General features: G+C 42.0%; 1 protein-coding gene across 1 annotated transcript in view; it reads right to left on the reverse strand.

Annotated features, from left to right (window-relative positions):
• The window catches only part of PAM (peptidylglycine alpha-amidating monooxygenase), a 201,422-nt gene that overhangs the window by 64,464 nt on the left and 120,121 nt on the right, over positions 1 to 16,837 (reverse strand). The window contains exon 16 of the mRNA XM_075599016.1: positions 2,077 to 2,397. Coding sequence (XP_075455131.1) covers positions 2,077 to 2,397 — 321 coding nt within the window. The remainder of the gene's footprint in view (positions 1 to 2,076; positions 2,398 to 16,837) is intronic.

Here is a 16,837-nt window from a genome sequence, read left to right on the forward strand (position 1 = left end):
AACATGCATACTGCGTAGCCAAAATATTGTATCAACTAAAGAATTCAGTAGTACACTGGTTTCCTCAGCCCTTTCCAAATGCATCATTAACCAACACAATGTAAATGGTTTCTGAGAGCCAATGCCAGTTTCCCAGGGCATATAAACTTCTCTCGTCAGTCATTGCTGTGCACAGTAACACAAACAGGTCAGCCAAACATTATAAAACCTTATTTATTTCTGGTGATAAAAGTTGCATGCTTCACTACAGCATACATCACACAAAACACAAGCTGCTTAGTATTCCAACATCTCATTGCAACAGACCCAGACGCTGCACTTAATCTAGTGCAGGGGTGGGCAACTCCAGTCCTCAAGGACCACCAACAGATTAGGTTTTCAGGATATCCCTGCTACGGCACAGGTGGCTCAATCAATGGTTCAGTCGAAGCCTGCACCACCTGTGCTGAAGCAGGGATATGCTGAAAACCTGACCTGTTGGTGTCCCTTGAGGACAGCATTTACCCACCCCTGCACTCGTGCATGCAACCATGACATTTCACAAAGAACAATACATAAATAACTTCACAAATGGTTCACATTTTCAATATTCCAACCCCCCCCCCCCCCCCAATCACTCGATTTCCAGACCAGGCTAGACACGCTATGATAATAAGCTATTACTACAGCAAAGTTTACAAAAATAGGAAAATTGTCCTGGTAGGTGTGAAGAATGACAACAAATCCAAATGTTACTAATAATGTTTAATTACTATTAATTAGTAAATTGCTTCAGAGGTTATCTTGATCTTGATGCAGTAGCACTGATGCCGTACTGATATTTTTCCTTTTCAGTGCTCAATGGACCTGCCATGCAATAAGAGTCTTTATTATTGACAGAATTGAATATAAAAAAAAAAAAGCTCGGTCAGGGGTGCTCAATTCAAGTCGTCAAATCCCCGCCAACCGGCCAGGTTTTCAGGATATCCCTGCTTCAGCACAGGTGGCTCAAACAGAGGCTCAAAACTCTGAGCCACCTGTGCTGAAGCAGGGATATCCTGAAAACCTGACTGGTTGGCGGGGATTTGACGACTTGAATTGAGCACCCGTGGGCTGTGTGATGAATGATTAATATGGGAAGGCAAGATGTATTTGGAAACATTAACTTGGCAGCCTGCAATGTGAAGACAGCCTGTAGAGCGGCCCACGCACAGATGTCTGCCATGCATACATATTGCTTACTTTTAAAAGGATAATCTTCACATGCCATATTATTATCTGGCTTTCCACATTAGCAAGAAAGACTAAACACAATCAATATCACAGAGACCACAGCACAATTACAACAAAAGCAATGCCGTCATGGTTTGCTGCCATAGAAACCTGAAGGGAATGAGTCAGGACTTTCCAATTACAAGGCGGACGCAGGCTTGAAAATAAAGACCCATTTAATAGACTAAAAACTACATCGGCCTATCACACACTTCTGTTTTTTAACTGACTGTAATTAAACTCTTTTTTGATACTGTATGTCAGTTTGTTCCCAGATATTTAAGGTGACAGCATGGAGGTTATCATTCTGCCATCAGCTTTTTCAATACAAAAATGCATCTCTTACTTAACATGAGCCGATTTACTCCCCAACGGCTCTGAAAAGCATTGAAAGTTGCCACGGGACTTAGTCCTCAATTAAAATATATTTTGTAGTTAAGAAAATGATCTATATAAAGAAATCCTTAGTCCTTGAGAGCGTAACATCACACCAGTTTCTGTATCTGGCATATCTTTGTCAATTATGTAAAGTATTGCAGACATTATGAAACGAGAAAGCATACTGTAAAGTTGACAATTGGGGCTCATTTCCCAAAATATACAATTTGTCCGTTACATGAACGACTGTGCCATGTATAAATAGTACACAATGCATCGGTTTTGCATGCGTAGTCACTATAAATAACACTCATGGTTATGAGAGGATTTCATTAATGGCTGATGTGTTGTTTAATGCATCACTGGTTTTCCCTTCAGGTTTTGCTAATGTGGATCAAGCAAGTGGATAATCATGTTTTTGTAAGTTTAGAAAGTTTCCCAACCCACCTCCTGGATGCTGTTTCTCCCAGTTGCCCCCTCCACCAGGTCTAGCTTGTTGTACCAGAGGGAGCCTGTTCCCTGGTGGCCTCAAGGTGGACTCTAGCTTGTGGAATTTGTGAATTCTGTCTCTGACCAGAATCGTATTAGGCCTCTCATCGTGGCCTAATATTTGTCTGGCATAAAACCAGCCAGGGTCTTTCTTTTGAACTACATTAGCAATCTCTGCTACGAGATCTGAATCTATCTTTTCTGTGGGGTTATATTTATGGACATGAACAACATCTTCCCTTTCGCCTAGCAGTTTGGAAATGAGGGAATAGAAATCACCTGTGCAGAAGAGAGAAAAAGATAAAACAGGAAGGGAATCAAAGATTAAGGCAGATTGCAATCCAATTATACCAACAACAAAACATTTAGGTTAGCCTTAGAAAAACGTAACAAGCAAAAGTATATATACCTTATAGCGGTACATTTATACCTTATAGCGGTACATTTATCCATGCCAAGCCTCCTCAAATGAAAAACACATTTTTAGTCACTGCAATATGCTGAAATTTACATAGAAATGGCTCTGTCCCTCTGACATTTCGGAAACAAGATAAAACAAAGGCTGTCCTTGGGCAGTGAGAAAAAGTATAAGCATGTTATTGTAAAGAGAGTTTCAATAAATGGTATTTACAACAGACTTGGATGGGTTTGAAGGCTATATTACTGTAGCATCATAAAAGAAAATGTTAAGGTACTCAGCATACTAATGTTTATGTTCTATGCTGGATAGGGTTGTGAGGTTAGAACAGAAGAAGGTTATGCTAAATGCTGCCTACGGTAACATCCCATGCTGCTGACCTCCACAAACATGAAATCAACGGGCATCTGTGTCAAGCTTCAAAAGCACGTTTTGGAATTAAATTAATATTTTTTTTTGTTCAGAATACGTTTCAACATCAATTTATCAAATACATTTGATACACTTCAGCATGTATAGCGCTACATGGCATCGTATGACTCATCTATTTCTATATATTTTACACTTTTTTTTGCCCCAAACTGCCTGTTTTAAGCTAGTTTAAACATTTCCTAAGATATTTGCTGGGGAACATAATAAACCAGATCTTGAATGCATGAACTGAATTCATCAACATTAAACTCTATCTACTGTACGAATAGAGTTTTGTGGTGGTAACAGAATTTACATAAAGACCCCCAAAAGTTGTTTAAAAAATATACCACCTGCTTCAGTGTTGTGGCTTTCAATTTGAACAGGATATTTCGCTAAAACAGTATGTATGTTATTGGTTAATGTTATGCAGGACAATTTCCATCAACTTCAAAGCTTGGAAAATAAATGATGAGTGGGTGCATACATTATCCGAGTCTTGGGCAAATGGAGTGAAAAAGATAAGAGAGACTTAGCTACAGTATGAATAAGGTAATTCAAATTCTGATCTCAATTGGTAATAGTCCAAAAATATTATAATTACATGCATAGGAAAACAGCTCCATTCAGATCATCCATTTTCAAAGCGTGTTAGTGTTTGAATACAGAGTTAAAGATAGCAGTATCTTTTTGTTTTATGCATGCTTTTACCAAACATAAGCCGATTCTGAACATAACTCCTAAAGAAACAAAGAAAAATATGCTACAAATATGTGCGCTCTCAAAATACTACAGAATGCCTGCGTTTTCTAATTCTAACAACCAGATTTCACATCAACGGCAGTAACACAAGCAAAACTGATTTTGTTTCTTAGTGAGAGGGAAATCTTTTTTTAGTTAATAACGGAGAGCAAATACAATCAACAACACTTTAGATCAACAGGTCAGGTTTTCATGATATCCTTGCTTCAGCACAGGTGGCTCAACCAGTGACTCAGTCTTTTGAGCCACTGATTGAGCGACCTGTGCTGAAGCTGGGATATTCTTAAAAGCCGACCTGTTGGGATGGGGGGGAGGGGGGGAGGAGGGCAGCTCGAGGCCTGAAGTTGAGAACCCCTGCTTTAGATCATTAAGTGACAACAGCAAAGACGCACATTTAAACTACATTCGTCAAAAAGGATTCCAAAGCATGTTTATAAATGTTATTTATGTTCATAAATCCAGTACTGAAAAACATAGCACTTCATTGATTACATTATTTACTTATGTCGCGGTCTTCATAACAGATTGTTTTATGCTTCTCATGCAGTGCTCTTTCAGTCCAGCACGGTGTAAGATACCAAACAAAAGGGTAGCCACCTCAAATGATTTTTAAGTGAACATTACTGATGCTCTGGCCGGCACAGATAGTTTGTAAAAGTGAAACAGGGGGGGGAAATGCTGTTGCCAATGGGTAAAGTCAGACGTGACCGATAAAAGGCAGTGCAGAGAAGTATATATTTTTTTGTTAATGAAGCTGGCATGGTTTCACAGAATAGTGAGCGAGAGCCAATGAGAAAACCAGCAACACTGTTCTTATATGTCCAACTCCTACAAAAGAACCCCCCCCCCCATTTGTACATTGCTTTACATAAACCCCGCAGGCTGCTGGTTTTGGAGTCTTCAAAGCACTACTTTGCTGCTGCTAGGGCAGGGGTGGGCAACTCCAGTCCTCGAGGTCCACCAACAGGTCAGGTTTTCAGGATATCCCTGCTTCAGCACAGGAGACTCATTCAGTGGCTCAGTCGAAGAGGAGGGTCAAAGACTGAGCCACCTATGCTGAAGCAGGGATATCCTGAAAGCCTGACCTGTTGGTGGCCCTTAAGGACTGGAGTTGCCCACCCCTGTGCTAGAAAAATGTTGTATAAGAAGTGCATTTTAATACTAAATAATGACGTTTTCCTCCCAGCATCCCAAACAGCAGAGAATTTGTATGTACATGTGATGTCATGATTGCCCAACGCTTTGACAGGTTCCATTAAACATGCTCATGTTAAGTAATGATGTAGTCTGATAAAAGTGAATGGCTCCCAAACCAACCATCTCTATTTCTTTCATATTTATTCCTCAGATGTTCCTGCATCCCCTGCCCTTGCTGCATCAGCTATGGTTGTTGCCATGGCAAAAATGTGCTGTTAATAAGGTGCAGTGTTTGACCTTACTCTGCATCACCAGCACTGAACATCTGAGGCTGACGAACACTACGCGGGCAATTGCATCTTCTCATTTAGAAGCTTGTCATGAAAAGGACAAAAGCTTAAGAAAAAAAAGGAGATTTAAAAAAGAAAAGATTTCAACAAACCCTTTGTTTAAGCCTACATCATCAATCCACTTTACATGTGTGTGTCTATTTTTGCAAGGCACAGTACAATGATCTTGTAATAGGATATTAATCCAGGCTAGAATAATACTTTGTACAGGATGACCGCCAACAGACACAATGACCTTAATAGATTCTGTCATGTTTGCAAACAATCTTTTTCTTTCCAATTATTGGAACCAGTCTTTTGAATACATGGACCTGGGACACAAGTCCCCCGGGTGGAATCGTCTCCGGAAATAATTACTGCAGCTGTTAAAGGCAATTTCATAAGCAAATTATAATTAAGGAAAAACGCTCTCCGCTCCATCTGCAACACTTTGGGAAAGATGAGAGACTACAAATGTGCACATTTATCCCATGCTACTACGTCACTAAGGCCGTCACTAAGGCTCAAGTGACTTCAAATAACACTTCAGCACTAGAATAACCCGCACTGCGGTTTGTAACATTGAAGGAAATGTCATCTATTTCTGGATAACATTTAAAAAAAAGTGTTAGGGAAATAGGTTGGTCATCAATAAAATAGTCCCAATTCCACGTATATTGCTCTACTATGGATAAGCAATGGTGAATGTTAAGTAAACTTACAAAGTAGATTGATTACAGTTAAGAGGTTAATTAAGTAATAATCCCCTCAGAACAGGGCATTACTGGCCATTAATGCCCTGGGTGGAAGAGTTGAAGGCCCGAGGCGAAGCCGAGGGACTTTAACCCAGCCAGGGCATTATTGGCCAGTAATGCCCTGTTCTGAGGGGATTATTACTATTATAGGCTAAATGTAGGTTATTTTTATTTTTTCATAAAAAAAGACATTTTTGTAGTCATATTGATTTTTATCGGCATGACTGTCTACATTCTTATGCTTTTACTGTAAGTTTATTAAAAGAAAATCATATACACAGCCACACACACACACACACACACACTGCAACCCCCCTCTATACACACAAACACACTCTGCAGTCCCCCCTACACACTGCAACCCCCCTCCTTTACACCCACAAAACACACTGCAGCCCTCCTCCACCCTCTACACTCACAAAACACACACAGCAGCCCCCCCTTTACACCCACAAAACACACTGCACACACACACCAACAAAATAGACTACTGCCCACTCTACATCCATAAAACACATACCAGCAGCCCCCCTCTACAGCCACTGCAGCGCCCATGTAAACCCACACACTGCAGACACACACACACACAAAACACTCTGCACCCTTCCTCCACCAACAAAACACAACTGTAAACACACACACTGCAACCCCCCTCTACACCCACAAAACACACACTGCAGACAGACCCAAACCAACAGACTGCCAGCTCTACATCCACAACATACACTGCAGACACACATACACAAAACACTCTGCACCCCTCCTTCACCCACAAAACACACACTGCAGCCACCCATCTGCACCTACAAAACACACTGCAGAGACACACACAAATCAACAAAACAGACTGCCACCTCTATATCCACAAAACACACACCAGCAGCCCCCGTCTACACCCACTGCAGCCCCCTGTAAACCCACACACTGCAGACACACACACCAACAAAACACTCTGCATCCCTCCTCCACCCACAAAACACACACTGAAGACACACACACTGCAGCTCCCCCTCTACACCTCCCCCTCTACACCAACAAAACACACACAGCAGAAACACACCAACAAGATTCTGCTGCCCCCTCTACACCCACAAAACACACACACAGACACAACGTCAGACGCCATCTTGGAACACTTGCGTCCAACTCCAGTATCGCAATAGCTCAGCTTAGACTGTCTCTCCTCTCCCTGACCGGTATCTTGATCCTGTGATCATGAAGAAATCCTCACAGGAGGGATAAGTGAAGCACAGCAATGGGAAAAAGCAGGGAAACGGCAAACCAAAGATAAAATAAATCTAATTTATTCCGGAGTGACAAAAAGGAGACATCCAAACCGGGGCCAAAAATGCCAAACCGGGGTCAAAGTATCTTTGACTAAGGGCTTTGCCCGAAACGCGTCAGTGTGCATTTTTGGCCCCGGTTTGGATGTCTCCTTTATGTCACTCCGGAATAAATTAGATTTATTTTATCTTTGGTGTGCCGTTTCCCTGCTTTTTCCCATTGCTGTGCTTCACTTATCCCTCCTGTGAGAATTTCTTCATGGCTATACACTACTAAAGATGGATGCACGCCTGTGGAGCCTTTACTTCAACAAACTGTGAGTTATCCCTTGGAAAGTTTCGTTTGTGCTTACCACCTGCTGTTGCCTATATACTCTAGGTAGTTTCTTAGTGTTGTGGTGAAAAGGTCTGACTCACCCCCTTGGGGTTCATGTCTTTCCCTAATATACCATAAATCCCACTATTTGATTTATGCCTTATCCATGGCAACTACCACTATATGAGTTAATGGCTAAGGTTATTGTAAAGTGTGTTAAACGCTTTTAGATTTCAACAAGCGCGCACAAATCTACGTTACTTCATTTCAAACGAATGATTGAAAAACGCTCACATTAAGGGACAATAAGAAGAAAATACGATATATAAGAATATACCTTCTACCTGTTCAAATTCTTGCTGCACTGATATTGGACGTATGTCTGTCTGTCCATCTTGATCCTGTGATCGCCTCTACGCATTTCGCATGCTATGCTTAGTCTGGAATCTTGAAAGACTCCTGACTGAGCATTCCATGCGAAACGCATTAAGTGTTCCAAGACGGTGTCTAGCCTCCTTAAGCGGTGATTAGACCTGCCTCCCGGCAAGAGGACTGCTATCTCTGCTGATCCTGTAAAGTACCGTGGTATATGTTATAAAGATTGGAGAAAGTGCGAGTGCACACACTATTGATTGCACCACTTTTTGTACTACAAACCATACGATCTACACTATTGGTTCTTCTGTTTTCTCTTTTCAGAGGTCTGGGGAATTGAAGATGTGTCCATGCAAAAACTGCTGTGAAGCTGGCAGTGTACGAGAAAGAAGTCTACATACATTTTTTTTTACTGTATCTACCCATTTTCTCTTACCTTGACTGCCACAATTTGTTTTTACTTGCAGAGGGTTACGTTGTATCTTTTGCTTAGTATCACTATTGCTTTAATAGCCTGGACACACAGAGGATTTAGCGCTCCACTTTATGTGCCATACAATGTTCAGGAACTCTCTAGGACTGTTTCTATGGGTCTGAGCTACTAAATATAATGTGTCCTTAAGACTACACTAATTATTTAATTAGAACACTTTATATTTTATAGAGAGAGGGGCGCTTCATAATTCGAGATTTGGATGATGGTCGCTTTTGTACCGGTTTTACAATGTTTTATATGTGAGTTTTTAATTGCTCATATCCACATAAAGATTTGTTTTAAAATCTACACGTTTCCTCGCCCTTTCTTGTTTCTTTTATTAACTGAAGTTGGCCACAGTGATCGCTGCAGAGGGAAAATTGGATCGAAGATATCCTGGAGGTCAGCATGTGTGTAACTATTTCTGCGCATTAACAACACTCACTAATAAAACCTGCAAAATAATTCTACATTTGCACCAGAGCAATTTACTACCCAACCCCAGGTATAAACACAGTGTAAAAAGAACTAGGGGTGCGCTCAAAATATTAAAATGAATAAAGTGCACTCTATTGCATTGTGTACAAAATTTGCACTTTATTCATTTTAATATTTTGAGCGCTCCCGTAGTTCTTTTCACACAATTTATAATTGGAATTTAGAGGTTAATTCCATTTACTGTGTTTTAGAGCTGCATTTTTATTACATTTGGATATCACTATATCATTTAAATATTTTAATCAAGTGTCGGGTTATTTTTTCCATTCTACTCGTTTCTTTTACCTCATTTTAACCCTAGGCAGCTTTCACTGTATATCACATTATAACTAAGCTAGCATTTTGTTTAGATTTATTATGGATATTAGTGCTGAAACAGAAACTTCAAATGTTTTCACAGAGTTTAAAAAGAAATCGTGACATTGAAGCTATTCCAATTAAGATAAATACCCCAAATATGAAAGAGTGAAATAATTAATGTGTACATCATTTGATAAATTAGAGAAACGATTAAGCAGAGATGAGAAAATGGTGGGACCTAATTTTTCTGGAAACATACTTAGAGAATGGTCATATACCCAAAGGTCTCAGAATCTCTAAAAAAAAAAATCTAACTTTGATTTCGAGAATGAAACATTCACAAATATTTGGAATAAAACACAAGATCATATTTCTAATGAGCTTATGCGGACACTAGCATCTCATCATAGGAAAAGTTTGGAAACCTTAGATGTTGAAATAAATGCCATTAAGGCAAAATTAGATGCATTTGAAAGCAATATAATATTTAAGGAAAGCGATTCCAAACTACAAGAAAATCTTGACAATCTAGAAGAAAGTATACTAAATATAAAAATATTTTTTTTATAAAGAGATGAAGAGGATTATTCAAAGGGAAATCATAGGGAATGGAATAAGGCAACTAGAGAAACGAGAGCTTTCAGAGATGGGGATTTAAACACAAACAAGTTAAAGTCATTCTGACCAAAGACAAAAATTGGGAACTGAACAGACACACTTTACAAAACAAATCACAATATCAAGACAGAGAGAAAGAACACACTACAAGATTTGAAGAAATTTTTTTTATTCAATCTAAAAATGATAGAGAATATAGTAGGGAGCGCAGAAGCCCTGAGAGAGATAGATTCAGAAGGAGGACACCAACACACCATAGTCCTATAAGATTTTTTACCGATAGACGTCAAAAAGAATGAGAGAGAAAAGAACAGGACAGAAATTTGAATCGTCGAGATGATTTTAAAATCGACGTGGAAATGAATGTCTTATAGGGAATCTCACCAAGATAATTATAATCAAAGAAAAGAACCAAGGGAAGACCCACATGAGAGACAAAAGATAGATGGGAACAAAAGAGTAGACACATGTAGCCCCCTTTCCCTATGCCTATGGGAACTACGCGGACGACTACACGTGCTGCTATACTTGTTGCTCACAGGAGACCTAAGCCTCCACCACTGGTAGCCTGTGGTGAGCTCACTCTCTGTGTTCGGTGCAGCGCCTCCACCTATGAGGGATCCCAGCAAGGTGGGATGGTCCCACATAGGACTCAATAACCACTTAGTAATAATACACAATGTAAATAACGGATCTGTACTGTATACACAATAACATATACTGAACACATAACAGTACCCCTGGTACCCACGGTTTGGTTAAGGCCCGGATTAGGGCTTGGGCGTCGGCCTCCGCGTGACACTCACGGTATAATCGCACCATCTTGGCAGCTGGGGGCCGTAGGCACTCCGTGATCTGTTGCTTCTTGACTGCGTCAGAGAAGGACCATTCAGAAAGCACTTGTACCGCGTGGTCTCCACTCCTCAAACTCCTCTTCTCCTAATGGCGTAGGCCGTGTTCCAGAGAAAGCCAAAAGCTTGCGATAGTGGTGGGCTTGGGATGCCGGCGCCAGCTTGTCAGCCAGTTGCTGCATGGCCCCCCCGAAGTTCAAGTCTCCGGACGAGTGGCAACCGGTGCAGTCAGACCTGTGGCTGGGAACTGACCCTGGGCCAGCAGCGTTCTCACTGGGACTAACAGATGGGTGGACGGGTTCAGCCCCCAAAGGCACCTCGTGTGCTGGTCTGGGACTAACAACCTCCATCTTTATCGAAAGGTCGGGGTATATGAGGGAATATCCACTGGCCGGTGCTCCAGGGAGCGGCAAAGCCTGTGGAACATCTTCCTCCTGCACGTCACCTTATCGGGTAAGTTCATTTTAGATGTTGGGACAGGAATGCACAGGTTCCTTGGAGCGTCCGCTACCCTGAAGTTGCAGTCCCATTCAGCCACCTCTGTAGATAGGCTGCGTCCTTCTTCTGGGCCGGCAAAGGTGGCGGCAACACCCTAGGCTTTAGGTAGGGAGTACCACACCGCTGGCACTTGGATGTCAGCCTCACCTCTCTGCCCGGGAAATCACAGCAGGGGCAGATGAAATGTAGAAAGCTCTCCCCTTTCACTTGTATTAACAGAAAGCCTCCTGGTAGTCGGTAGTGGGACACAATACACTAAGCCATTGTAGAATATTGTGCAGAAATAGTGTCGATTAGCTCCTGCTCTGCTGATTCACCGCGTGCAACTGAGGTTGCGATAGCCACGTCCGGCTACGCCCCTAGTGGTGACACTCACTTCGGTAGTTAGCATTGCCTGCTCCCCCTGGTGGATCCAGGAGTACTGACACAATGTAGATGGGCGCAGCTTTGCTTTTGTGCCAAGCCACTCACATTAGATGGGTGCGGCTTCGGCTTTCGCGCCAAGCCCTGCACAATTTTGCAAAGGAAAAGCTTGCTACTTGCAAACTCCTCCATGCGGTCCTCCCGATTTTGGCGGGAACCGCTCTTTCACTCGTATGCTGTAGCTCCTTTAAAACGGAGGTTCTGGCCTCCCGATCTTCGAGAGACCCTCCCTCCCCCCTGGGACGCTACACATACGTGGACAGTTCAAATAAAGCACACTGCGGCACCCTGTGCTAGGGACCGCTATTAGTATTATTGTAGCTCCTTAACGGAGGTTGTGGCCTCCTGACTTTCAAGAGCCCACCCTCGGACACTACCCACACATGCTGTGAACACCATCCGTTTGGACTGTGATACTATAGTCCCCTTCCTGAGGATTGTGGGTCCCAGACTCCAAAATGCCCCCTCCATATCAGTCCTTAGGATGATTATAAACTAGCACAGGTTAGCACACATTAGGGAGCAGCACATGCTGCAGTTCCACAGGCGGGGAAGTTGGTCCCTTGCTGGGCAAGAGTCCCCTGGATAGTACATCTGGCCCCCCTTACTTCTCCTCGTACATAATATGAGCGTACCACCTTTCTCTTACTGCTTGCTGTAAAATTCTGACCTGATAAGAAATCTTAACAACCTCCCAATGTAGACCCCTTTCCCTATTCCTATGGGAACTACACGTGCTGCTATACTTGTTGCTCACAGGAGGCCTAAGCCTCCACCACTGGGAGCCTGGGGTGAGCTCACGCTCACTCTCTCTGTTCGGTGCAATGCCTCCACCTAGGAGGGATCCCAGCAGGGCGGGATGGTCCCACATAGGACTCAATAACCACTTAGTAATAATACACACACAATGTATATAACGGATCTTTACTGTACACACACAATAAGATATATTGAACACATATAATAACAGTACCCCTGGTACCCATGGTGCATACCCAATGACCCAACACTTGGTGATCCCCCAAAGTACTGAGGGTGCCCTGGGCCCCTAAACACCCGGTGTCCGCAGAACAATCCCACCCAAAGTGTGAGGTAACGCTACCCCAAAGTGTTATGAGTTGTTGGTTTACTTAGGATACCTGCCTGGCTGTGACGGTGAAGGGGTAACCAGGCCATCAATAAAGGTATTATCTCTGAACCATATTTGTGGGTTTAGAGTGTCAGCTCTTGGACCCATGGGTTGTACATGAAATGTATGCGATTGAGCAACGATAAAGAATTGATGTGTTCTACCTTTTCAGGAGTGCTAACCAGTGGAGATTCACAGGCTGAGTTTCAAGTTTTTTTTGGGGTTATATAGGCACAGACCTCTGGTCAAAATCCTCCCTTGAAAACAGTTACACCAAGTTTCCTGCTTCCGCACAACAACAAAAAAGGTAAAAGGGGCACAGGGATGTGAGGTGTCCCTGAAACAGTTAAGGGGTCCCTAGTATTAGGAGGGATTCCCAGATCACCCTGAGACCAGTATAGGGGTTCAGGGGGTGCTCCAGTTATATATAAGACTTTTGTTAAGGTTTTGTTAGAGTCTAAAAGTCAGGTTTTGCTGAGTTTGAGGCATATGGCTAGTGGGAATAAAAAGTACAAGTTCTCATTCTATTCCTCATCAACAAAAAGACTTAGACATTTTAGCAGCATAAAAGTATAAGTTTTATACTTTATTAAAGTAAGGTTCAGAGGGTGTTTTACTGTATGTATAAAAATCCATGCATAGTAGACCTAATGTTAATGTCTACCCCGCCTTCTAGCTTCAAAAGCAATCCAGCATATGGACGTGTCAAGACTATTTGGTAGCAAGGAGGGACAGGGGAAACGGGCCCAACAGCCATATGGATTCTGGCAGACTCTGCGGAGCCTGCTCTGAAGAAAGCCATGTCCCTTTCTCTGACATCATCAGCCAGATGAGCCCGGGTCTGATTAGCTGCTGAGAAATTTCTCAGGCTTTTTGCTTGAGCTGTAGGTTTTCTGTGAACGAACCGGAGAGGTTTTAAAAACCCTTACGCAGCTCAGATTTGCCCTTTAAGGGTCTTCTATGTTAGTTTTAAGTTTTCCAGATTTCTAAGGCTCTTTAAAGTTTTCTAAGACTCTAAGCAGTAAGTGAACTTCAGCCCTTTGGAGAGTGAGAGGGAGCTGGGACGTTTGGAACGGCATGGTGATTTCTGTTCTAAGACTTAAGGGTAAGGAAAGTATAGTTTGTTTTCAACCCCCAATGCCCAAGTAAGTGTGCCCTTTTGCTGTAAATTGTGTAACATTGTGTGTTTGCCTTTGCCTGTGAATAAATTTACAATTTATTTAGTTAACTCGTTTGGCTCAGTAAAATGATCCTGGTATAAAGGTGTAATTAGCGAGAAAAAAGTGACAGAGGTCACAGCAGTCCCTTATTAGTTGCACTCTAGCAGAATGAAGGGATACCTAAGGCCTTGACCCCGCTGCCTACTACAGCATCCGCTCTGGCGGACGCTGCACGGACGAGAGCCCTCCCCTCAATGGCGCCGGGCCCGCTGCGAGGGGGGGCCGCAGCACTGGGGCGAGAGTTGCTCCTGCTCTCAATAGAATTGAGAGCAGGACTCGCGTCGAGCGATACGGCACGCCCCCCGGCGGTTCAGCCAATGAGGGCGAACCTGCCGGGTGACGTCATGGCCGCGCCCCCGTCACTCCCCCGCCACGCCCCCTCCCAGTCTCTCTTCCTGCAGTGAGCTGCAGACCAGGGAATCGGCTGCACGCGCCGCCAATCTCGCGGGCGCGCGTTGCAGCGGAGATACCGCCTTAGCCTAACTTTATTTGAAGGAAACACATGGGGGGTAATGTGTTATAGTAGAGCTGGACCCTAAAAGTGTCACGTTAAAGACACTACACCTCTTCCTCCCCCCGAAAAGGCACGGCCATTTAAAAAAAATTTTTTTTAAAATTAGCACGACCCCAGGTTATAGCGCGGTCGGAACGGGTGGCTCCCGAGGACCGCGCTATAACGGGGTTTAGCTGTGCCTGTTTTTTATCTCTCTCTTTTAATCCTATTTTATATGATGAGTCATTTTGTTATGTATATGGACGTATTGTGTATTAAACGATGTGTTAATATTGTATTGTCACATTGTTTAATTATTCTAGCCAATATTATATGAATAGTATGTATAATCAATTCAATTATGTTATATTAAATTGTAATAATCTTTATTATCTTTTTAGCTAAGTGCATGTATAATTGATTGATGTTTTCTGCATTTTTTATAATATTGGGGGTACATATATTGTCTTTTGGAATTCATACCTTTTAGCTGAAATCCTAATAATAAATTGTTGTTCAATTGTGAAAAATGTTGTTCAATTGTGTTTTAACATTGAATCTATACAGAAAATATCGATGGTATATGCATTAATAAGGGACACCAATATCACCAGTACAGGCATGAATAATTTATTTGAGGCAATTATTTAAATATTAAACTACTTTAGACCTAATAAATGTAGATAGGTTCAATTAAGTTGCTATCAGTTAGTGTATAAAAATAAGTTATGGCAGCCAATGAGGAACTCCAGATGAAGCCGACGGGCGAAACGAGGTGAGGAATTGCCAGCATGGACCATCCTGGTCATCTCAGGATCCTAGCTGGCTGGAGGAAGTGTAACCAGAGATGAACCACCCTGAAAACCTGTCCTGATGTCTGCCCACACCACCGCGGAGTAATCAGAGCCTACTTTTCCAGCCTCACAGGTATGCACCGCACCAGAAACACAGGTAGCTGGATGATCTCACTAAGAGTGGGGGAACAGGTGCTACTGTACATACATATCACCATTTTACTGTATGTATGCACTCTATTGCATTGTGTACAAAATGTGCACTTTATTCATTTTAATATTTTGAGCGCTGCCCTAGTTCTTTTCACACCATTTATAACTTGGAATGTAGAGGTTAATTCCATTTACTGGGTTTTAGAACTGCCATTTATTTTACATTTGGATATCACCATATCACTTAAATATTTTCATCAAGCGCCAGGATATTTTTTCCATTCTACTTATAAACACAGTGTAAGCAGATCTCAGATGCAAAACAAACAGGCTCTGAAATTAGACACCGCTTCCAGTTACAGCTTTAACAACATTAACATTGTTCTATGGTAGAATCCATTTTAGTATAGCACAAAAACTTATGAATGGGCAGTAACCAGGCAGAAAAGTGGTGATTCGTGTAGCTGCGCTCTGATTGGTTTAAAAACAAAAAAAAAAGTCATGTGATGCGGCCGTCGCATGAACACACACATTTCTTGTTCTTCTCTAGCAGTCTCTTGTTGGCGCCGCGCACTTGGTCGCGATCACGATGGACGAGGCCTAACACAGCAATGTACAAAGCTATCCAGTTATAATGGTAAACCTGCAAGAACCAGGCAGCCCTTGAATGCTTGTGAGGTTAATGTCCACATTGCCATCCTCCCCTCACTTCTTAAAATAAACCCTTCTAAATGAAATACATATATTTATCTTCTATTACTGAAGCTGTATTGCACAATTCCTATAACATGTATGATCTGACATGAACAGTGTACAACAAGGTTCTACTGGTATTCCACAGGAATACAAACAGTAACATGTGAATAACAAAGCTAATCTGCCTTAATAGGGAATGCTGTGCAACATTTTAAATCAAGGTGTTTATATGCATTAGAGATTGTATCAATATCCTTCAAAAGGCTAAGGGACACTGATTAAAAAAATGAGGACTCGTAAATAGCATTGCTTTATGCTAACAAGATTAGTATGTGTCATCGTATAAACAAGCAAATAGAGAGCAGGAGTATGTATTTTCTATCAAACTTAATCACTGCCATGCATATGACACGTTTGGACTGAACTTTTCAGCGTATAAAGGAATGATTAATGCAATCTTTATTTAGCATGAAAGATAGAGGGCTAGATTCACAAAGCTCTGTTAAAATCGGGGCTCATAATGTGAGGTTATCTAAAACAGAAATAGACGTTATGTTCCCTGAGAACATGAAATACTCAAAGCTAATTATAATACAGTAATAATAATAACAACTTTATTTCATATAGCACTTTTCTCCCAATGGGACTAAAAGCGCTTCACAATTACAGTATAGTGTGCGATACACAGCACATAGGAATTTTACAGACGCAGTCTCTGCCCAGATGAGTTTACAATCTATGATTCTGGTGCTTGAGGCACAGGGAGATAAAGTGACTTGCCCAAG

This window comes from Ascaphus truei, chromosome 1 (genome assembly GCF_040206685.1).
Source record: "Ascaphus truei isolate aAscTru1 chromosome 1, aAscTru1.hap1, whole genome shotgun sequence".
Lineage (NCBI taxonomy): Eukaryota > Metazoa > Chordata > Amphibia > Anura > Ascaphidae > Ascaphus > Ascaphus truei.